This window comes from Melanotaenia boesemani, chromosome 15, assembly GCF_017639745.1.
Source record: "Melanotaenia boesemani isolate fMelBoe1 chromosome 15, fMelBoe1.pri, whole genome shotgun sequence".
In the NCBI taxonomy this organism is placed as follows: domain Eukaryota; kingdom Metazoa; phylum Chordata; class Actinopteri; order Atheriniformes; family Melanotaeniidae; genus Melanotaenia; species Melanotaenia boesemani.
In genome coordinates, this window is record NC_055696.1 from 6,253,571 (window position 1) to 6,272,928 (window position 19,358).

General features: G+C 38.7%; 1 protein-coding gene across 12 annotated transcripts in view; it reads left to right on the forward strand.

The window, feature by feature from the left end:
* msi2b (musashi RNA-binding protein 2b) overlaps positions 1-19,358 on the forward strand; it is a 234,964-nt gene that overhangs the window by 203,252 nt on the left and 12,354 nt on the right. For 5 of the 12 annotated variants that reach the window (XR_006012873.1, XM_042007574.1, XM_042007575.1 and 2 more), the window contains exons 11-13: positions 5,782-5,901; positions 14,830-15,009; positions 18,772-18,926. Coding sequence is in view for 11 of the 12 variants with exons in the window: in XM_042007574.1 (XP_041863508.1) it covers positions 5,782-5,901; positions 14,830-15,009; positions 18,772-18,926 (455 nt within the window). In the remaining variant the exon portion in view is untranslated. The remainder of the gene's footprint in view (positions 1-5,781; positions 5,902-14,829; positions 15,010-18,771; positions 18,927-19,358) is intronic. The other 7 variants (XM_042007579.1, XM_042007577.1, XM_042007581.1 and 4 more) reach the window with 4 other exon arrangements.

Below are 19,358 nucleotides of genomic sequence, written 5' to 3' on the forward strand. Positions count from 1 at the left end.
AATAACTCTCCAGTTGCTCAGCTCTCCTCTCCTCCTAGTAAACTGTAGAATGTATACATTCACATTATACGTACATTATCATAGCTTACGAGGGCCCTCTCTGTCCACCACCCTCTCTATGTAGAAACATTGTTTACAACTCTAGTGATCAAGTGGAAGCCAGTGTTGCAGTGCTATTTTTGGGTCATACCACAATTTACCCAACTTGCCCCTGGTATCTAGAGCAGGGTTGTGTAACTACAGTGCATGGAGCTGGCTAAAATAGAATAAAAACTGTCATAGCTTGTTAAAAATGTTAATCAAGTTATGCTTATTCTGATTAGAGACCTTAATGTGAGTAAGATAACCTGGTTAAGGTGTTTACATGAGACTAGCAATAATGTGCGTATTGCATTAGTCTGGTTCTAATTGAATTTCGAGCGTGCATGTAAATGCTCTTTCTCTCTCTGGCTCATTTCCAGGCACCAGCCGCTGTATTTTATGTGAGAGGCAGAAACTCAGTGTATACTGTAGGTCTCTGCTGATCAGAGGAGAGGTGAGACACGAGCATGTGTGCAGCAGTTCATATGAAAACCACCTGGCTCTCCCCAGCGCTGTGATTTATGCCTTTGATAACAACAACCAAGAGATGCTTTCAACAACAACAAAGTAGTGCTGAAGGATGACAACAATAGGACACTTGTCAGTCTGGAGATGAAAAGATGTCTTGCTAGCTGGCTGTCTCTGTTGTAACTTTGATAATTATTTATTTATTTATTTTGTTTTGTTTTATTCTATTCTGTGTGTTTCTCTATATCTTATCAAAGGTTATTGATGAAGCAAAATTTGAAATGGAGTCAGTTTTCCATCTCTGAGAGGATTCCTCCTTCATCCTGTTAAAAGACAACAATGTGCTTCACAGCCTTCCCTATATATATATATATATATATCACGTTTAATTTGAAATATGTTTTGAGGGAAAAGAGTTTTGAGTGTTTGTTCTTTGATATCTTTGTCGTTCCAAGATGTAAATAACAGTATTAATGTGGAGTAAAACCTATATAAATAATTCAGCATTACTCATGTCAAATGACAAATACAGTAAGACGAAAACAGCTTTTTCAAAGGAAACAGAGCTGTCTTAACTATGAAATGTGTATAAAAGGAAAGCATGATGAATTATAACAGCTCCAGCACTAAACAATCAAGACTCATTAATAATAAAACACATTAAATACATAATGAATATTGATATTTTGTCTATTTTTACCTGTTTTCAGCATACCAGATATATTACATACTTCAGCACAGATTAAATCTTAGACTTACAAATGAAAATATTCAATTATCTCATAAATTATAATTCATTGTTGTAATGTAAGCGAATGTAAAAATCCTTTAACCATTATTATAGCTGCCAAGCTGCTGTTTCTTGACATTTTTCACTGATTTAATACTTTAAATAAGTTAAGTTGATTAAAATGATGCATTGCAAAAAAATTTTGCCAACCTTTTTCTTAAAAGGTCAGCAAAAGGGTTTTTCTTAAAAAAAAGGGTTAAAAAATTATCTTGTTATGGGATATAAAATATCATATGCTATAATACAACCTTCCTTATGTTCTGTATTTTCCAGCTCCAGAATACATTATTCTGGCATTCAACATAAATTATTTGGACACCGATGTCTTGGCCACTATTTCCCACAATCTTATTTCTCTCCTCACTTGTTCTCTCTCATCTTCCTTTTCTGCTCTGCTCTTCTTCTGTGTTCATCTGTCTCACTCATCACTGCTCTTTGCTGTTCATCTGTCTCATTCCTTCTATCTTGTCCCTGAAACTGACTGTAGCTGCAGGCTGCAAGGCTTCTTTTGCCATCTTCCTTTCCAAAACCAAGCTTCTGCGTTAAGCAGCTTTGCTTCTAAGTCTGCTGGCCAGTAAGTCAAACCTCATCAACAGCTCTCCACTAGCAAATATAATAAGCATGTCCCTTATAATAAGACAGTCTCTGGGATTTGCTGTTTATATTTATAATTCTAATTTTATAATAACATTCATGATCTCATAAAATAAAAAATGTATGGAAGGTGTTTGGGATGCTTCATATACATCATGTAATCAGATATAATTATATGCAGCTCTAGGCACTTTTCATTTTTAGTTTTTACTTTTATATTCATATTTGAACATATTCAATCCATATGGCCTCCATAGACGTATCTACTGTCCCTGGGCTCCGCCTGTGCATTAGACAGTTGACAGTCTTCTTATAGCAGAAATGAGGGGAGTGCTCTGTGACTGATGGCCCTCCTTTGTCAATGACAGGGGAGCCGCTGCTGGCAGTTTGGGGCCAAAGAACAGTACAGATTACATTAACATCAGTCAAGCTGTTGTCAGACTAGTAGGACATAAATAGGACCTTATTGATGCATAATGCAACAACTTTTCAACTTGACGTTTTCTGAGTAATAGAATCAGAGAGTGAGTCTGTGGTTGAAAAGGCAATATGCCAGAAAAGATCTGCAGAGTGGTTTTTAGGAATATTGCAATGGGGAGAAAAGTCAGAGGTACAATAATGTCTGGAGCTTTAACGGCTTATTTGCACAAGTTAACAAAATAATCGAGGAATATGTTTGCACCAACTGGCATTTAGTAATTCAGTTGTCAAAAGCATGCAACAGAGCTGCAGAGTATGCTTTAAACCATGGTAATATTAGAAACTATATCAGTTGTTATGATAGCGGCTAGAATTAATCTGACCGGCACCTCGTTTTCTCTACTTTGCTGAATATCGTTTTGCTCTTAAGGTGCTTTGACAGCTTTGTAATGGAGAAAACAAAGCTTTTGACCTAGTCTGGCACAAGCAAAAATCCCAGGAAGCTTTGACATAAAAATTGCACTGCGCCGTTTGATCACTACTGACACTGCCCCTACTGTGTGTCTCCTCCTACCTCAGTACAGTCAAGTTCACAGAGACTTGTAAAATACAGGTGCAGGTGGAGAATGCACCTAAGAAAAATACCACTTTATAGTCATAAAGGGCCGGCACACATCATATATTGTCATGAAAGAGCTGTAGGTGCTTTGACGTGCTATTGTATTTGTCAGGTAGCTGAAAGTTTATTTTAGGCTAAGGAAGGATACTGTAACGTACAGTACAAAGTCAGCTGAAGTTAAGTACTGAATTGAAAAATCTATGTGATGTCAGTGTTTTTGTTGACAACATGTCATTTGTTTGCTCTGAGAGCAATGGTCTGTGATGTTTTGAAAGTTTCCGTCTTTCTTTGGGGCCTAATCTTTTTCTCCTTTCTGCGTATGCTCCTGAGGAGGGCTGAATTTCTGTGCTGCAGACTTGAGGAGGGAAAGCTGAGGACAGTTCCCCGGAGTCCGGACACCAAGGCCCCCGGGCCTCCACAGCTCATAAACAGATGTGTCCTTGTCCCCAGCCAAGCGCAGCCACTCATGGCAAAGCAGGGGCCCAATAATTGTGAAGAATTGAAAGCTAAATATTGGCTTTATCTCCTCAGTAATAAAAGGGCCATGAAATTGATTTAATGCTGCAGCGCTTCTCTTGGGTGGCTTCTTACAGCGTGAGCACAAAACAATGAGCAGCAGCCATCTATTAATTAACCCACCTAATCCTGCAAAGTTAATCTCTCACCACAACTTTGCCCGCAACTAACTTCCAAGCCAGTAGGTCTATTGGGGTGTCATGACAATGGCAGTGAGGGGAAGATAGATTTAGCACTTAGGAAAAGAGAGGCGGGGAGGTGAAGAGAGCTGCATGAAACACTGTTCTGCAAAAGCAACCTTGGGGACATCACAGTGGAAATGAAAGGGTGCATGGCCAAAATTAGCACAGTAGCAGAGATTTGTCTTTTTGTTTTTCCTCTGAAAAGTGGCAGAGAAAATTATTTGAGCTGCTGGTATCTGTTTTTAGTGTGGATTCAGGTGCAATATAACAAATGTGGTTTATTTTAGTTGCCTTTTTTGTGGACTAGTGTCTTTTTCTCTTGTCACCATGCTACCAAAGTCTCATATTCTTTCCTGAGCTGTTAGATAGTCAAGGGATAGGGGGTGGCATTTCTTTCTCTTATTCACCTGCCTGCCAGTCGCAGCATGATGGCACCTCACACTCAGCACACACACTCATGGTCATATTGTGTCGACAGAGTTGTGAATTACCTCCTTCTCAGCTGGCTGATGAAAAGCTGTGCTTTTCTCTTTGACTGCGTCTCATCTGACCCTGCCCTCTCACCTCCCTTCCTCCCCTCCCCATCTCATCGGTCTTTTGTGTGAGGCTCTCTTCTTTCGTGCAATAGCAGAACAAGGCGGTCTTGGAAAATAGGTCACCTGCTGGTGCTCCTCTCACCTCCGCAGCATTCAAAAAATAATCCTCCAAGGTGTCCTGTGCCATTTTGTAATTTCTAAACCACTGTCTCCAGAACCAAACATCACGGCACACACATTCAGCTCTAAAATATATAGAAAAAAATACATTTGGGAGAATTTTTAAATCTTTTTTTTTTTTTTTTTTTTTTTTTTTGCTCGTGAGGAAAGCATTTCCTGTGGAGATAATTTTAGGAGGTTGATTAGGCATAGACGGTGTTGAGCCCAGAGTGAGGAATCTCATCACCACCGCTAATGACATGCCATTCCTGTGCTCGGAGAAGAGCACAAGCCCTGGGCATGGACTAGCCGCTCTCAGCCACCTCTAGCTGCTGTGTTCATTAAGGCCAACAGTGTAATTACAATTCACAGATACTGCTTTGGCTTAATTACACTCTGATTATTAGGCTGATATTTGTTGGAATTATCAGACCCTTAAAAAGTGGATTTATATTTGCATGGAATTAAGGCCTTCGATTTCATTAGTGCATTGTAAACTGACAATTTAGACTGATTTATGTGTGTATGTATAAACATACTTTAAAGCTTCTAGCCTCAACGGCCTTAGCAGTCGAGTACTATAAATGTTTACAAGCGAAAAGGCAAACACAAGAGACTTGTTCGGTCTTCGCATAAGCTCACAGATGGAAATCTCTCCTGAGTGACAAATCATCCAACAGATGCTTCCATCTGATTGTGGAAAATGTTTTTCTTATGCTCTATATCTTCCACCTGAATAGCCTAACAAAAAAATGAGGAATGCATTACAGTGGATTATTCTGATTCCATTGAAGCTGGCTGTAATTGGGAGCACTCTGAACAAAACGCAGGGAGAATCCCCAGAGGTAGGACTATTATGCCCATGTCTATGCAGCTCAGAAGTGGCTATAATCTTTTATCCGAAGCATGTGACATAAACAACCACAGAGACAAATACTTTTACTAAAATAATCATGGCCCCAAGTCGGTTTTCCTCACAGTTTTATATCTTAAATTCAAATTCACACCTTTATTTATTTATTTATTTATTTTTTTTTTGGAAAATCTACCAAAATGTAGCTGGACAAAAATGAATAAAACTTTTTATTTTTGTGTTTAAATAAATTAAATTGTGTGGTTTTTCATTGTTAGTTATCATCTATTATTTTGTGATCACTGCGTAGTGCAAAAATCCCACTGGAACAGGTGATCCATTAAGAGTCCTCATGTTTAACACATACACCGGGGTTTTGAATGTCACAGTGGGCTCTGTAGGTGTCTGCTGATGGATGTTGCCTTGACATGAGCCCCTGGCTCTGACAGCTATAGTTTTATCCCACAGCTCAGCACCAGTATCAGCATTCTCCTGTAGCTTTGGGACATGCTCATCCATGAGCAGGAAGTGATGCGTGTGTGTATGTGTGTATGTGCCTGCAGGCTTTCCAGCGACAGCATATGGACCGGTGGCGGCAGCGGCAGTAGCAGCAGCGCGTGGCTCAGGTAGGGGGGCCCGTGGAAGAGGCGGCTACTTGGCGTACCCACAGAGCACAGGGCCAGGTAAACGCTCTGTCCATGTTCTGTGTGGCTGCTGCTCTCTTCAACTTCTCCTGCTCTGCTTCTCCCCATAGACTTAGAGCTCCCAATAGACGTGTCAACACTTTTATCTTAGACTGACAGAAAGTTTAGACACGTACCTAGGCACCCTAGTGAACTAGTAACTTCCTCGAAAGCTTAACCTGCAATTTGATGGATTTCCGGATACAACAGACCTGCTGTTACAACCAAATGTTTGTAAATATTTAATAGCATCCATGAAAAGTTAGACAAATTGTAAAGTTAATTTGCCGCGTTTATGATAATGTAGCAGTAAAAATCTTCCCACAAGGAAGCTTGTAAAAAAGAACCGTTAATAAAACAAGCATCTGCGGTCTAAAAATATCTGTACTTGAAACTTTTGAGGGTTCTTGACATTAAAAAGATATCGTTGGACATATTAGGCTTTCAGAGTGAAATCGGTTGCAGCACTTCTCAAAGTGAACTAAGCGGCCTTCCTTTGATGTCTCCCTGTACCAACATTTTCTGTAAAAAAGGTAATCTTTACTAAATATCTCCATGGCCAGAATGAATATTTCTTGTGCGTTTAGCTTTTTTTTAATTCATGAACTAACCTCAGATGTCAGGTTTTAAAGTAATAATCCTGGATTGCCTCTTAAAGCAGAAGATATTCTTTTTCTCTACTACTCTTTTATACACTCATACATTTTTCTGTTCATTTATCATGTCTTTATTATTTTAGAGTCAGATCAGCCTAAACCTTAGACACCTTCATATCACTGCCATGTTGCTCATAAACAAATTCCAGCTCTGTCTAGTGGCTCTATAAATAAATAGTTTTTTTAAACAAAAGAAAGAAAAAAACCTGCACAGATCATGTTAAATTGAAGCATCCTGACAGCACTTCCTGTTCGTGACATACAGAAAAATATCTGCAACTAGATTTGTACCAAAAACAGGATGCTAGTTTCTCTCTGTCTTAAACAGTATTGATCAAGTTGTCAGCTTCATTTAGACATCCTGCTTCTTCCACCCTTACAACTGTAGATCATTCAATAGCTGTCAATAATGGCTCCCCCTGACTGAACATACGGCCTCTCAGCTTTAGGGAAGAGTGTTTTTCCTAATCAGGCATGCCATCAGAGGCTTGCTGGAGAAAATGTGTTTATTGTTACTCACATCTTGTATGGTTTGTGCAGAGGCTTACAGATATAAAAAAGTCAACAGGCAGCTGCTGTTTAATGCAATTTTGATATGAAATGCCCTCATGTGAACATGAACACCGACAACAATAGTATGTGCAAACGCTACCTGCATGTACACATGTGTGCAAATTCACACACTTGTCCTCCTTTGAACTTAATTATAATCAACAAAAGGAACACTGGAAGCCAATCAGAAGCTCTTTCTTTCACATCGTGCTGTTTCATTTAGCATTTTCAAAACAAACAATTTGACCAACAATTGCATCAAACATTACTAAGAAGCAAGAATGTTGATTTGGGGTTAGCAGCAGCCAGGAAGTAAGAGACGTGATGGCAGCCATTATGTACAGTTTAATTCTGACAGCTGCAAATGGAAGGAAGACAAGTAAATGATTATGAAGAGGGGCCAAGGGGAGGGGTGTTAGAGTGGAAAACAGTGACATCATGGGCCTGTTTTAGAGTACTTAAGCAGTCATAAGGGAATTTAAAGAGGATATCACTTAGAGAAATGTCAGTATATGATGCATTCTCTCTGAAAAGCTAAAATATAAAAATGGCAGTGACAAAATCCAGGGTATAAGTGGCATTTAAATGATTCGGCTGTATCATGTTTATTTTTATTGTTTATTTTACCACCAAATACAATCCTAATTCTTAGGGCTTGACTTTTTATCAGTAACAAATTGTGTGGTAATTATTTATTTAGTGTTTTAGATGATGCTAACAACACACTGCACAGATCCATGCACTGAGTGCTCTTTTCTCTATACAGACGAAAACCAAACAGAGGACAGATTGTTTAGGCTTGACCTTCCTCTGTGTGCATCGTCTGGGGATGCTGCTGCATCTCCGTCCAATCTGATGGTTTAATTTGCAGCAGTCAACCTGATGTCAGCTCAGGAATAGCAATTCTGTTGGTTTCATTTTTTGCTAAATTCTCTAATTTTAGTGCAGACAGGGGTTTTTTGTTGTTAAAAAAAGAGTACTTTGGATGACGTAAGTGGGGATTCTTTGTGCTTTGACTCCACCTACAGTTTCCATAGCGCACCACATGTTGTATGTATGTTTCTTTGTATCTTCCCAGTACTATATAAGAACTCGGAGAAACAAGAAGAAAAAACACTCTTTCATAAACACCAGTAGACATGTGTTAAAATATTAAGAGGAACCTTTCTGTGTGCGCAGTGGAACTTGTTTGCAGATTGTCATCTGTGCACACAAATTGTCAGGAGAATGTGGAAGACATTTTCCATCACTGACAGAGGGCACTTTCACCGTACTCCCAGTAATCAACAGACAGAAATGACAGCATGCTGACTTCCCTCGCTGTGGCAGGCCACTGCTGATGACAAGGTGTATTTTGGATGTCTCACAGTGGCTCGTTTCTCATAGGAAATATATCGCAGACTCTGCTATAGTTAGCTAAATTTGCTAACCACCTCAGTTCTCTAATAGCGCTCTACTATAGATTTATTAACCACATGCACTAGTCATACTTCTGTTGACCATTGCAAGGCTGCAAAGATTACCCATCCTCACTGTGCAAAAAAACAGTAAGTGAGGCTTTGAAACATTTTATTTGATAAAAGCTGAATCTAACTTGTCAATCTAGGTAGCTTTTGCAAAAGCTGGCCTTTAATCTGGGTATAAAAAGACATTTTGCTGCTCTGATCTACATCAGGTATCATGTTGTACAACAAGGACAAGTCCTCTCGCATGTTTGTGAGGACGTTTCAGAGACTGTAGCTTCAGGCGAGAAGTAGATCAGAGAGATCTGGCTACTGCACAGAGTTTACTATTGCCTGGAGGTAGCGAGGTGCCAAACCAAGCTTGGCTTTATAGGCTGCTGATGTGGTTTTGAACCCAGTTTGAGCTGTGACAGGGTGCCACTGGAGGTCAGAGAGGTTAGTCACATAATATCATATCACTGAATATCTTCATATTTAGACCAGCAAACGGTAAATTATATATTTTTGTGGATGACAAATCCAAGTAGCAGCTCCCAAGCTGCATTTTGGATTAAAATACTGCACCACTGCTGATGATGGGAAGAATAAGCTATTGTTATTTAGATTGGCAGGCAGTTTACTTTATAACTGATATTAAATAGTCATGGCAGCAACTACTTGCTCAATGATATGCAAAGTGAAAAACTACTGAAACAGACTGAAAAGGTTCTTCATTTACTCATTATTGAAAAGATGAATGTTGACTATCTCATGTGCACAGTCAGAAAAGGTCTGAGAAAAAACAAGTGATGCAGATGGTTCTGACAGTCCAGTGAACTTTACAATCTACCCCTCTGAGTGGTTTCTCCAGAGTCCCTCTGAGCTTTCTGAGAGGCTCAGATCTCTGTCCCAAGTCTCAACTTCACCTGCAGTGCACATAAAGCCCATTAAGCTGCATTTACTACTAATTCGCTGTGTGTGATTTGAATCCGAGCTGCTTCTGTAGGATTAATTGGAGTTTTAATGATCTTTGTATGACTGAAAACTTATTCCTTTCCTCAGGTAGTTATTTTTTCCTTTCTCCCAATCTATTTTCTTTGTTTTTACTCAACTTGTTTTTTCCACTTTCCTTTTTTTTCTCCAACGAGGGAAAGTAGAAAACTCACGTGACAGACATTTTCAAATTATGATTATTATCAGTTTCCTCCCAATAAGCTGTGTGATCTTCAGCTGTGCCCAAGAGGAGAGTAGGACTGGCTATGTGCACAGAGCTTTATCAGTCTGGCTCTTAGTGATCTTGGGTCCATTTGTCCCAGATGCTAATCTGCAGAGCTCAGCTCTGAGGCCAGAAGCACTTCACATGTATTTTGTGCAAAATAACATGAGCAGGCATGCCAAGCCCTTCCTGCCTGCCTTGCTTTTTTGTAAAAGGCCTGGGGAAATATTTGACACATCGGGGAGGGCAAAGCGTCCCTTTGCACCTCCACCACAAAGCGGTGGCTCTCACAGCTGTGGGGAGCAGATGCTCCGAGGTTACAGGCACAGGCCTTCAGGGACGTCACCACTCTGATCTCCAGGGGCTGCATACATAACACACTCTCCCAAAGAAACTTAGTGAAGGCTCAGTGCAAGTAAAATCTTTTGTCCTCAGTCAAACAGTAGAAACTAAAGCTTGAAATCCAGTATGTGTTGGGTCCTTTAAAGAAATGCAAGATTATTTGTTTAATTTTGCTTTGCCTCCACTAAATATATCACTGACTGCTTTTCTTATTTTCAGAATTTTTAAATATACGGAGTAAATTGCTTTTTAATAGTTTCCTGCATATTTATAACAACACATGATGTGAGGAATAAGGTTTCAAATTACATTTTTTTTAAATTTGGCTATCTAAAAGCATAAAATATCTGTGTAGGCATTACTGTCAGACATAATGTCTTTGTTATTTAATTAAAATTTTCCACCCTCTGTTATCTAAATGACCATTAGATATAGCCAGTATCATTCTCAGATTTCCCTCATAGTGAGTCGCTGATTTCTTTCAGACCACTTAAGCCTGACCAGACATGTTTGAAAAAATGTGCTCAGCCAAAAGGCCAGGGCTGTCAGCGCTGAGCCTGCTCACGATATGATAATCTGTGCAGACTGTCGATAACTGAGTGCCCTTTCTCAGTCTCAACCAGATCTGATCCCTCACAGGTTAAAATCTGCATTAAAATCATTTAGTGTGGTCTGTGTGGGCTTCTCTGCAGGAAATTAATGTAAGCTGATTTACTACACCGTTGCACATTGTTTTATCCATAGTTCTGTTTTAAAGCATACTCCCCCCCCCCAACCCACCTTGTAACTTTTCACAATTATCTCCTAACAATGGCCGAAGGTAAACATAAACCAGTGGCTCTGTTCAGTCTGTTCTTTACTGAAAAGAACTGCAAGAAAAAGGGAGAGAAGCAGGCATAAAATGAAAAGTAAAGAAAACAGAAGCTGGAGAATGGGTGAGTAAATGCAAGAAGAAATCATCTGTTAAAATTCATTAGCCAAGCCTCTCTGAACACAAAATGACAAGACATTAAATATGTATTATTTATGAAATGTCTGTGCTCTCTGAAAAGGGTGTCTAGTGCTGTTAATTACTCAGCCATTCATTCAGAAAAGATTATTTCAAATGGAAAGTGAAAGCAAGGCTAGACAGCAAAAGAGCTGTTAGTTTCTTTCACGCTATTTTTAAATGACATTGGTGAAAATGGAAAAGCTAATTATGGTAGCTCTAAAATTCAAAGCTAATTTGAGAAGCAGCATGTCAGGTTTATTGACATCTTCTGCAGAGTGATGTGATTTGATGGCCACCAAGGAATCTCGCAGCTGCCGCAAGGGAAAGGGAGGAGTGACTGCTTGAACAATCCCCTGTTTGCAGAAATGAAAATAACTTTTGGATAGATTTTTTATATTCCCCTGCTCCCAGTATTTGTTGGCTGTATAAATAACAGGTACATTCATGTATATTCAAAGCGTCTTAGAGATGAGAAGTCAATATTTTGCAGATGATCAGAATTTAGAATATTTCAGCCTGATTTTAGCAAACCTTCAACGCAGCTGAGATTCTCCAGCTAGACAGCGAATATGAGAAGACTGGAAAAGTGTTTTCAACTTTCACGGAAGGAAAGCTTTTCTATTAACATTTAAATCATAGATCTTTAGTGACTTTAAAAATGTGTTTATATTGTGTAGTTTGTTCAGCTTCTGAGGAAATTAAAATCACAAAAGTATTTAGACTGTTTGCAAACTTGTGATAGTATTTTTACTTTTTTTTCATCTCATAGTTATGAGCATGATAACTTTTTATTTTCAAAGTAGAGAGAAAAATAGAAGTTGTACTTTCAAGCTTTGTGATTTCTCCTTAAAGGCAGTCACCTGGTAAAGTGGAAATGAGAGCAGCATTTATCCACTTACAGAGAGCCACCTCGATGATGTCAGTAACAGATGACTGCAAGACACTCCCCTCTCCATCGCCTCACAGCCGGCTTTGGTCACTGAGGGCAGGAGGGAAAGAGGGTGGGGGGCAGGGGAGATAATTATCAGTATAAATGAAGCCCTGCGAACGATTCGCACTGCTGGGTCCCCTGATCTAGTCTCCAAGGCAACCTCAACACGCTCATTTGTTTTGTAGATGAGTAATTACATCCAATTAGTGGCCAGTGGAAAAAAAGAGTCCAAGAAAGGCCCATTGTTCCGGATAGATTGTGTGAATATTAATAGTGGGACGGTCTGAGGCACAGAGATATGATCGGTGATACTAATGCAGCTGTGGACACACTCTGCCCAGTCTCATGCTGCATAACACATCAGATAGCAGCTGATGAAAATATATGGCTTAGAGAAAGTGGGCCTGCACATTTGTGTGTGAGTTGTACTGCTGTCCAGCTCCCTGTTTGTGGCAAACAAGGCCAGTTTTTACCTGAGCCTCCCACTCATGCAGACCGTGCAACAGCCTGCTGCCAGTATCTCACATTTTACTACTGTATCAAATGTCATATAAAGTCAGGGAACATTTCCTGGCATGACATGTGCAAGTAAATATATTCATCATCCAGTGTGTGCTGTACATATCTTTAGCAAATATTGGCACTCAATTACACCTGCTCAAAATGTTGCTGTTGTTAGATTTAAACGGTAAAATGTGAAGGTTTGATGTCTGGAATTATTTATTGTTTTGATATCTGGAAGTTGTTGGACTCAGTCTAAATTCAGTCAAATTTTTAACCAAAATTGTTTGTTCTACTGTTTGAATCAGACTAAATAGTATTTTACAGGTTGTGGCTGTAAATTGACTGTGTGATATGTTGGACACAAATTTATTATTTGAGCATGGCAAACAAAGCATTTTATTTGAATTTCTTAGTCGTCTGCGCTCTGCTTTAGAAATATGGATTTAGACATGGATGTCTTTGTTTACTTCAAGTTTGAGCGCCGTGTGGTGTTTGAGCAATTGATCCATATACTTTTAGCTAGAAATTTCCTGCCTGAAGTTTAACATATAAATAAATAAAAGACGAAGCATGCAGTGCCTGTCCTGGTTAGAGTGGCTTAGGCTTTTAATAATTACACTATTATCTCAAATGAAAATATCTTCCTTGTCTTGTTTGCTGGTAACAACATTATTAATAGGGTAATAAAGGACACCAGTTCTCCAAGTCAGGCACATCCCATGAATATTTATGCAACTTCACCCCTGTTAATACAGTAACTTTACTAAGATTACATTTATTACAACATTGATTATTTTCAATTGCTTTTTATGTCAGTTTTGTATGATAAATAAGTGAATTTTAGCATATCTGTTCAATTACAGTACACTAAAAATATAGTGAAAGCTATGCCTTTTGGTTTCATTATCTACACTGCACTACACTGGTGATATATTTGGAACGGCTTCACAGTTTGTACTATTGTCAAATGTTTCCTCCCCATTATAATTATTCCATTGATCCAGTTTTCCTCATTAGCAAGGCCAATCAATTTTCAGTGACATTTGTCTAAGTGAAGTAAATGGAATGATTGCTTCTTGAGCTTTGTTCAATGTGTCAGGCATTATGTGACGTTCGTGGGAAGCCTGCCCTATTTGGAGCCTATAATTTGATGAGTGGGCAGACAGCCCACAAGTGGTGAGATCAGAGTGCTAAAAAGCATTGGCAGAGAGAAACATGGCTGGTGCTTACATTCCATTTGGCAGAAGTGGACTGTCTCACTCTGAATGGGTAAAGGTGAAGTGGTTTCGAATGGCTATTCGCTCCAGGACCAGATTTTAAAATAAAAAAAATAAATAAATAAAACACACACAAACAGCAGGGAAACCCTGCATGGAAAAGCCAGCGTCACCAATCTCAGTCCCTCCTGAGTAGATTAACTCTGTTATCAAAGAGGTGTGAGAAGGAGCAGTTTCTTTTAATTGCACTCTTTATATGAGCAGCTTGTCTCAGATTAAGAGAACAAGCAATAAATGTCAGCACGACTTATTGCTGAATGACATTTTCTAAACTGTTGATAATCCGCCATCTGTGTCAAAGGAAGAATCATTCAAAGAGGCCAATCTGAGACGTGCTCGGAGTACTTAGAACACTTCATAATGCTCATCATCAATAAACATGAATGTCTCTGTATCTCATTCACATAAAAACCTTATCATTTTTATTGGCCTTAAAGGAGGGTGTAGATTGATTATTGAGTAGTGCTCTGTGTTTTGTTTTCTTCAGGTTCATCAACCAAGGACTGTTTGTTTGAAGTGAGAAATGTATTGACCTGTTTTTTTTTTGTTGTTGTTGTTTGTTTGTTTGTTTTTTTTAAATGATACTTCAGTTATAGTGTTCAGTGATTGGAACGGGGACCAATATCCAATCTTACTGTATATTTTGTGTTTCTTGTTATTAGTAAAGTTAAATTAAGGAATAACAGGAAACATAGGTTTTGATTTCATTATTTCCTGGAGGGATCCTATGTATCCTTTATTGAGGAGCTTGTGTACACAACACAGCTGAAAGTGTCAAACACTGGCCCATATGCCAAGGGGAGTAAGGGGGTTGTTCTGGCAGGAACTGTTGGGGAGGGAGGGCAGGGAGGGCCAATTAAAGCAGACTAAATGCAAGGATTTAACATAAATATGGTGTGACACACCAGCAAGCTATTCTCAGCAATCTGGACACTGATTTTGACAATGAAAAAGTTGATTTCCACAATGATGGAGTCCCCTCCCCTCCCCCTCCCCACCCTATACTGTATCTCCCAGGCCTCCCCGATTATGGGTTTTACTCTACGCCCAGTGACCAGAGGGGGGGGCCCTGCTCCTTTGCTGACTATGGCTCCCTGGGGCCCCAAGCGGCTCAGATGCTGCACAGTGAGCATGCCACCTCCGCCTGCAACTCCCCCCTACAGCACCTACACAGCCCGGATCAATTTAAGAACCCAGGTTTGTATATGAGCATCTATCTCATCCACGTTTTGGACTTTTCAGTTTGATTCATGACATTATTCCATACAGATGATCCAATCTTTTTCTTTTTCTAAACACATTTTCTCCCACTTTTGTTAAGAAATAAAAAAAAAAATCCCCTTAAAAACTTTTAGATAAAACGTCTTGCTGACAAAAATGGAAAAAAAAACATTGCATGTTCTTCCTCCTTTTTTTTAATGTAGATTTATTTTTTTGGTTCTTTGTGAAGTTATGTTGCAGCCCCTGCTTGCACATTAGGGGCTTACACATACAGAACGTAATCCTTCATTTGCATGTGAACAGAATAACTGTTGATGATGTTGGAGAGTACGCTGGCAATGCTCAAGTTTAAATCAGTTTCGAACAGCAATGGAGAGCGTAAGTGTGTGAGTGAGTGCCCTTTTAGTATTCTAAGTGTAAGAATGATTGCTCACATTATTAGTGTGTGAAATATGTAGAAACGCTGTATAATGTTGCACAAAGTAGAGATGCATTTTTGCATATTACAGCCAATACTGTACAACACAAGTATATTTCTATCTTTGATGCTTTCTCCAATGTTCTCTACTTTATATAATTATAGTTTTAAAAAGCAAAGGATGAGAGTTAGCTGAAATGTACAACACATTGTGATGTAAATAATGCAAAGATCAATTAAAATGATCATACATTCATCCTGTCTTTGAGAGCAGATGGTAGTCTTTAGAATTAGATTAATTATTGAAAATAAAGTAGTTTTTATGACATGCTCATGATCATGCTGACATGATGTACCTCCAGTGTTTATTTCATGTAAGGAGCTCTAACTATAGAAATTCTGGTTTAGTGGACCAGGAAGGTGAGCCATAATTTAAGTGGCTGCATTGATATAAAACCATCAGCTTCCCACTGCTGTATCACTACTTAACAAAAAAAAAAACTTTGCAACTTTTTCTGGAATAATAAAGTAAATGTGTAAAGTGTGGGCCTGCTCTCACCTTAATGGTTTGTGTTGGCCAGCGACCTCTGGCAATTATTGCCATTTTACAGGTTTCAACTTTACCAACACTACCAGCAGAAAAATACAGACAGGCTTAATGCAAAGGCCATGACACAGATATTCAAAATGAATTTTTTTGTAGGCGTTAAACAGTGTTTACCACAATCTTTTCTTCTCTTAAATCTGTTGTGTTATATTCATGGATGTGCAGCAGAATAAAAGAAGGGGAAATGACTACCTTACATCAATGCAAATTCTCAATATCAACATCGTCTCTATTGAATTTGGGGTCTGGTTGTAACATGTTATTATGTAGTATACGATGGCTGCTTTAAGCGTGGAAAGGCTTTCATATCAAAGTGGCCTCAGTCACTCTGTTTGACTCAGACAATGCAGGCATTTCTCCAGTGATACTATGTGGTAATGCTTGGTAAAGAAAGCGCAAGCTTGTCTCGCCTGAGAGGAAAACGTTTAAATCCAGAGTGAGTCAACATAGCTTGATTGCATTGTAAAATGATTTACGTGCATATTGTTTGTGCAATAGACTTTATATTTGCAGCCAACCCTGACTCTAATTATATCAAATTCAGAGACAATGACACCATTTATTTGGATGTTTCAAGTAGATAAAAGCAAATACAAATGATTTTCCAGGATTATAATTGTTTTCTGTGTTTTGTTTTGTTTTAGTTTTTTTAAATATAAAATCATTATATATCATTATATATATATATATATATATAGATAGATAGATAGATAGATAGATAGATAGATAGATAGATAGATAGATAGGGGTGTGTGTGTGTGTGTGTGTGTGTGTGTGTGTGTTTGTTTTTTTTACATTAGAGGACCAGTATAGATTTTAGTCATTTAGAAATGTGCTAAGCAGGTTACTAATAGGGAAAATAGTGCAGTGTCTTTGTTTTATGTGCATAATTTTTACATATAGACTTTAGTAAAATTTAACGTTCCTTTAAAACTACTTGCTGAATCCTTCTTAGCATATGCACAGTTTAAGTGTGCTGTAATTGGTCAGTGCCTAAAGTCTGAGCAGGCTCTACCCACCAATCAGCATCAGCTTTGCCTAAATTCAAAATATTATAAATTCCATATTGCTGGTTGAGTCTTTTACAGTTCACATTATTTTTATGTCAGCTAAATGTAGCTTAATAGAACTGTGAAATAAAGAACGCTAACAGAGAAATCAATCTTGCCTTGAATCTCACTGTGAATGACAGTGTGAACCACAACATACTTGGTATTGTCCTGGCTCCATAAATGCACAACCAGTGCAGCTCCTATATTTACATGAATAAAAGCAGATTCACATGGAGAGGATGGAGGGTGGGGGGGGGAGACGCTAATAAAAATCACCAGTAACAGGAAATGAGGATTGCCATTTCATCCGAAAAATTATATAATTATATAAGCCAACCCACTGTGGGCTGTGCAGGCAAGATAAGAGCACTAGCTGCTCTCTGTTTAAAGTCTTTACAGTCAAACAGCAGTCAACTCTTCTAGATGTGTGTTTAGTGAGATGGCTTCATTTTCCTGGAGTGCTATAAATGGATATCTAAAGCATGTTTCGGGTTGCCTTTAAATGGAGCTAACTTGTCTAATATAGCTTTGATAGATGGAGCAGTGAAAACAGGGTGACAACTCGAGCTCACTGTGGTTGTTTACATCAACACACTGGATGCACCACAGTCTCGCTGCATGTTTTTTTATGTGTTAATACAAAGACCTCCTCACAGGTTTCACAAGGTTCATGAGCCTGTATATACAAAAGATCGAGCATTTTCTGTGCTCGGAAGATTTTTCTTTTTAATGCAGCTTTACAGCCTTTTCTGCCAGTCTGTGTGTGAATAAGGGTGAGACGGAGGGTTACGTGAAGCTGACAGCAAAGGAGATTGCTGTTAAGAGATCACTGCATTTTTCTTTCTCCTTGACTGTTTTTCCTTGTATTGCCAGTGCTATTGGCCTTTAGTAGGCATATGGGTTTTCAAAAGGCATTTTATTAGTCTGAGTTGTTCTTACTCACAGGGCAAAGGTGGTAAGTCATGTACAGTATTTCTCTTTTATCTCCCACTGAGTTCAGACCTGTGGATGAACTCGGGTCATGCTTTTATATTTCCCCCTTACGCCTCCTTCTCTTGCCTGACAAACCATTTTGCTGTCTGCTGGAAGTTAGTCCAGGAAACTGAAAGTACGTACAATATTGAGACAGTTCTTGCTGGAATACAAGTTGGAACAAAAGTAGCACATAGTTGTTTGGGTTTAAAAAAAGAGAAATTTTCTCTTTAGTGATGTTACCCTGTGTTTCTTCTTATTCAGTAGCCATTGTTATTTTACAAGTACTCACTCACATTATGCATGAAAACACTGCAACCTACTAGTTTATTGGCATGGTGGAAGTATGTTTAGCAATGTGCCTGTTTTGTTTTATGCATGATTCTGCAAATTGAGACACACAGCATGTAGATCCTATTTGGAATATCATACTGGATTCACCTTGAATTTAAAATTTCATTAGGTTTAATGCTGCACATTTTAGTCAGTGGATTTACAATTAAATTAATCATAGAGTATCTTTAACCAGTAATATGAACCTTAAACAAGTCCTTCGAGACAAACGTATGAATCCAGTAATGTGTTCTTTTGATTGAAAAGTGTCCTCTTGAGTCATAGAAAGTAACAGTAGCTCTGATCACTGCTGGCTGTTCCTGAACTGCTACGCTCCTTGCTGTGTTTGTATGCAGGCGGCAACCCTTCAAGGCCCGGAGGTTTCCCTGGTGCTAACAGTCCAGGGCCTGTGGCTGACCTGTATGGACCTAGCAGCCAGGACTCAGCTGTGGGCAACTACATCAGTGCTGCTAGCCCTCAGCCTGGCTCTGGGTTTGGCCCCAGCATTACAGTGAGTACTTAAATTCAGACCCTCTGTCTTAAGCTACTGCACCTTGAACCTTAAACTGTCTGTGATTTATAAGGCAACACAAGGTTTTCTACTCTATACTTTAATACAGACTTTACTAAAATAAGTTAATTTCCTATTTAGGAAACAGTTAAGTAGACAAGTTAATAAAAACCATCAAATAATCTGATAAAATGATAATAATAGATTAATTATAAATAATGATAACAATAAAGGAGATTAATAAGGTATGGTCAGATTCTAAAATCAAATCAGACCAAATCTGATTGTATGCTGAGAGGTTTCAGATGAGGTCCCATAAACATGTTGTACAACCATGTTTCCAAAAATAAGTTAAGCTGCTTTCTAAGATGCAATTATTAAGTCAATTATAAGTCATTTAAACACCATCATTAACTGTAAATAACATAACTT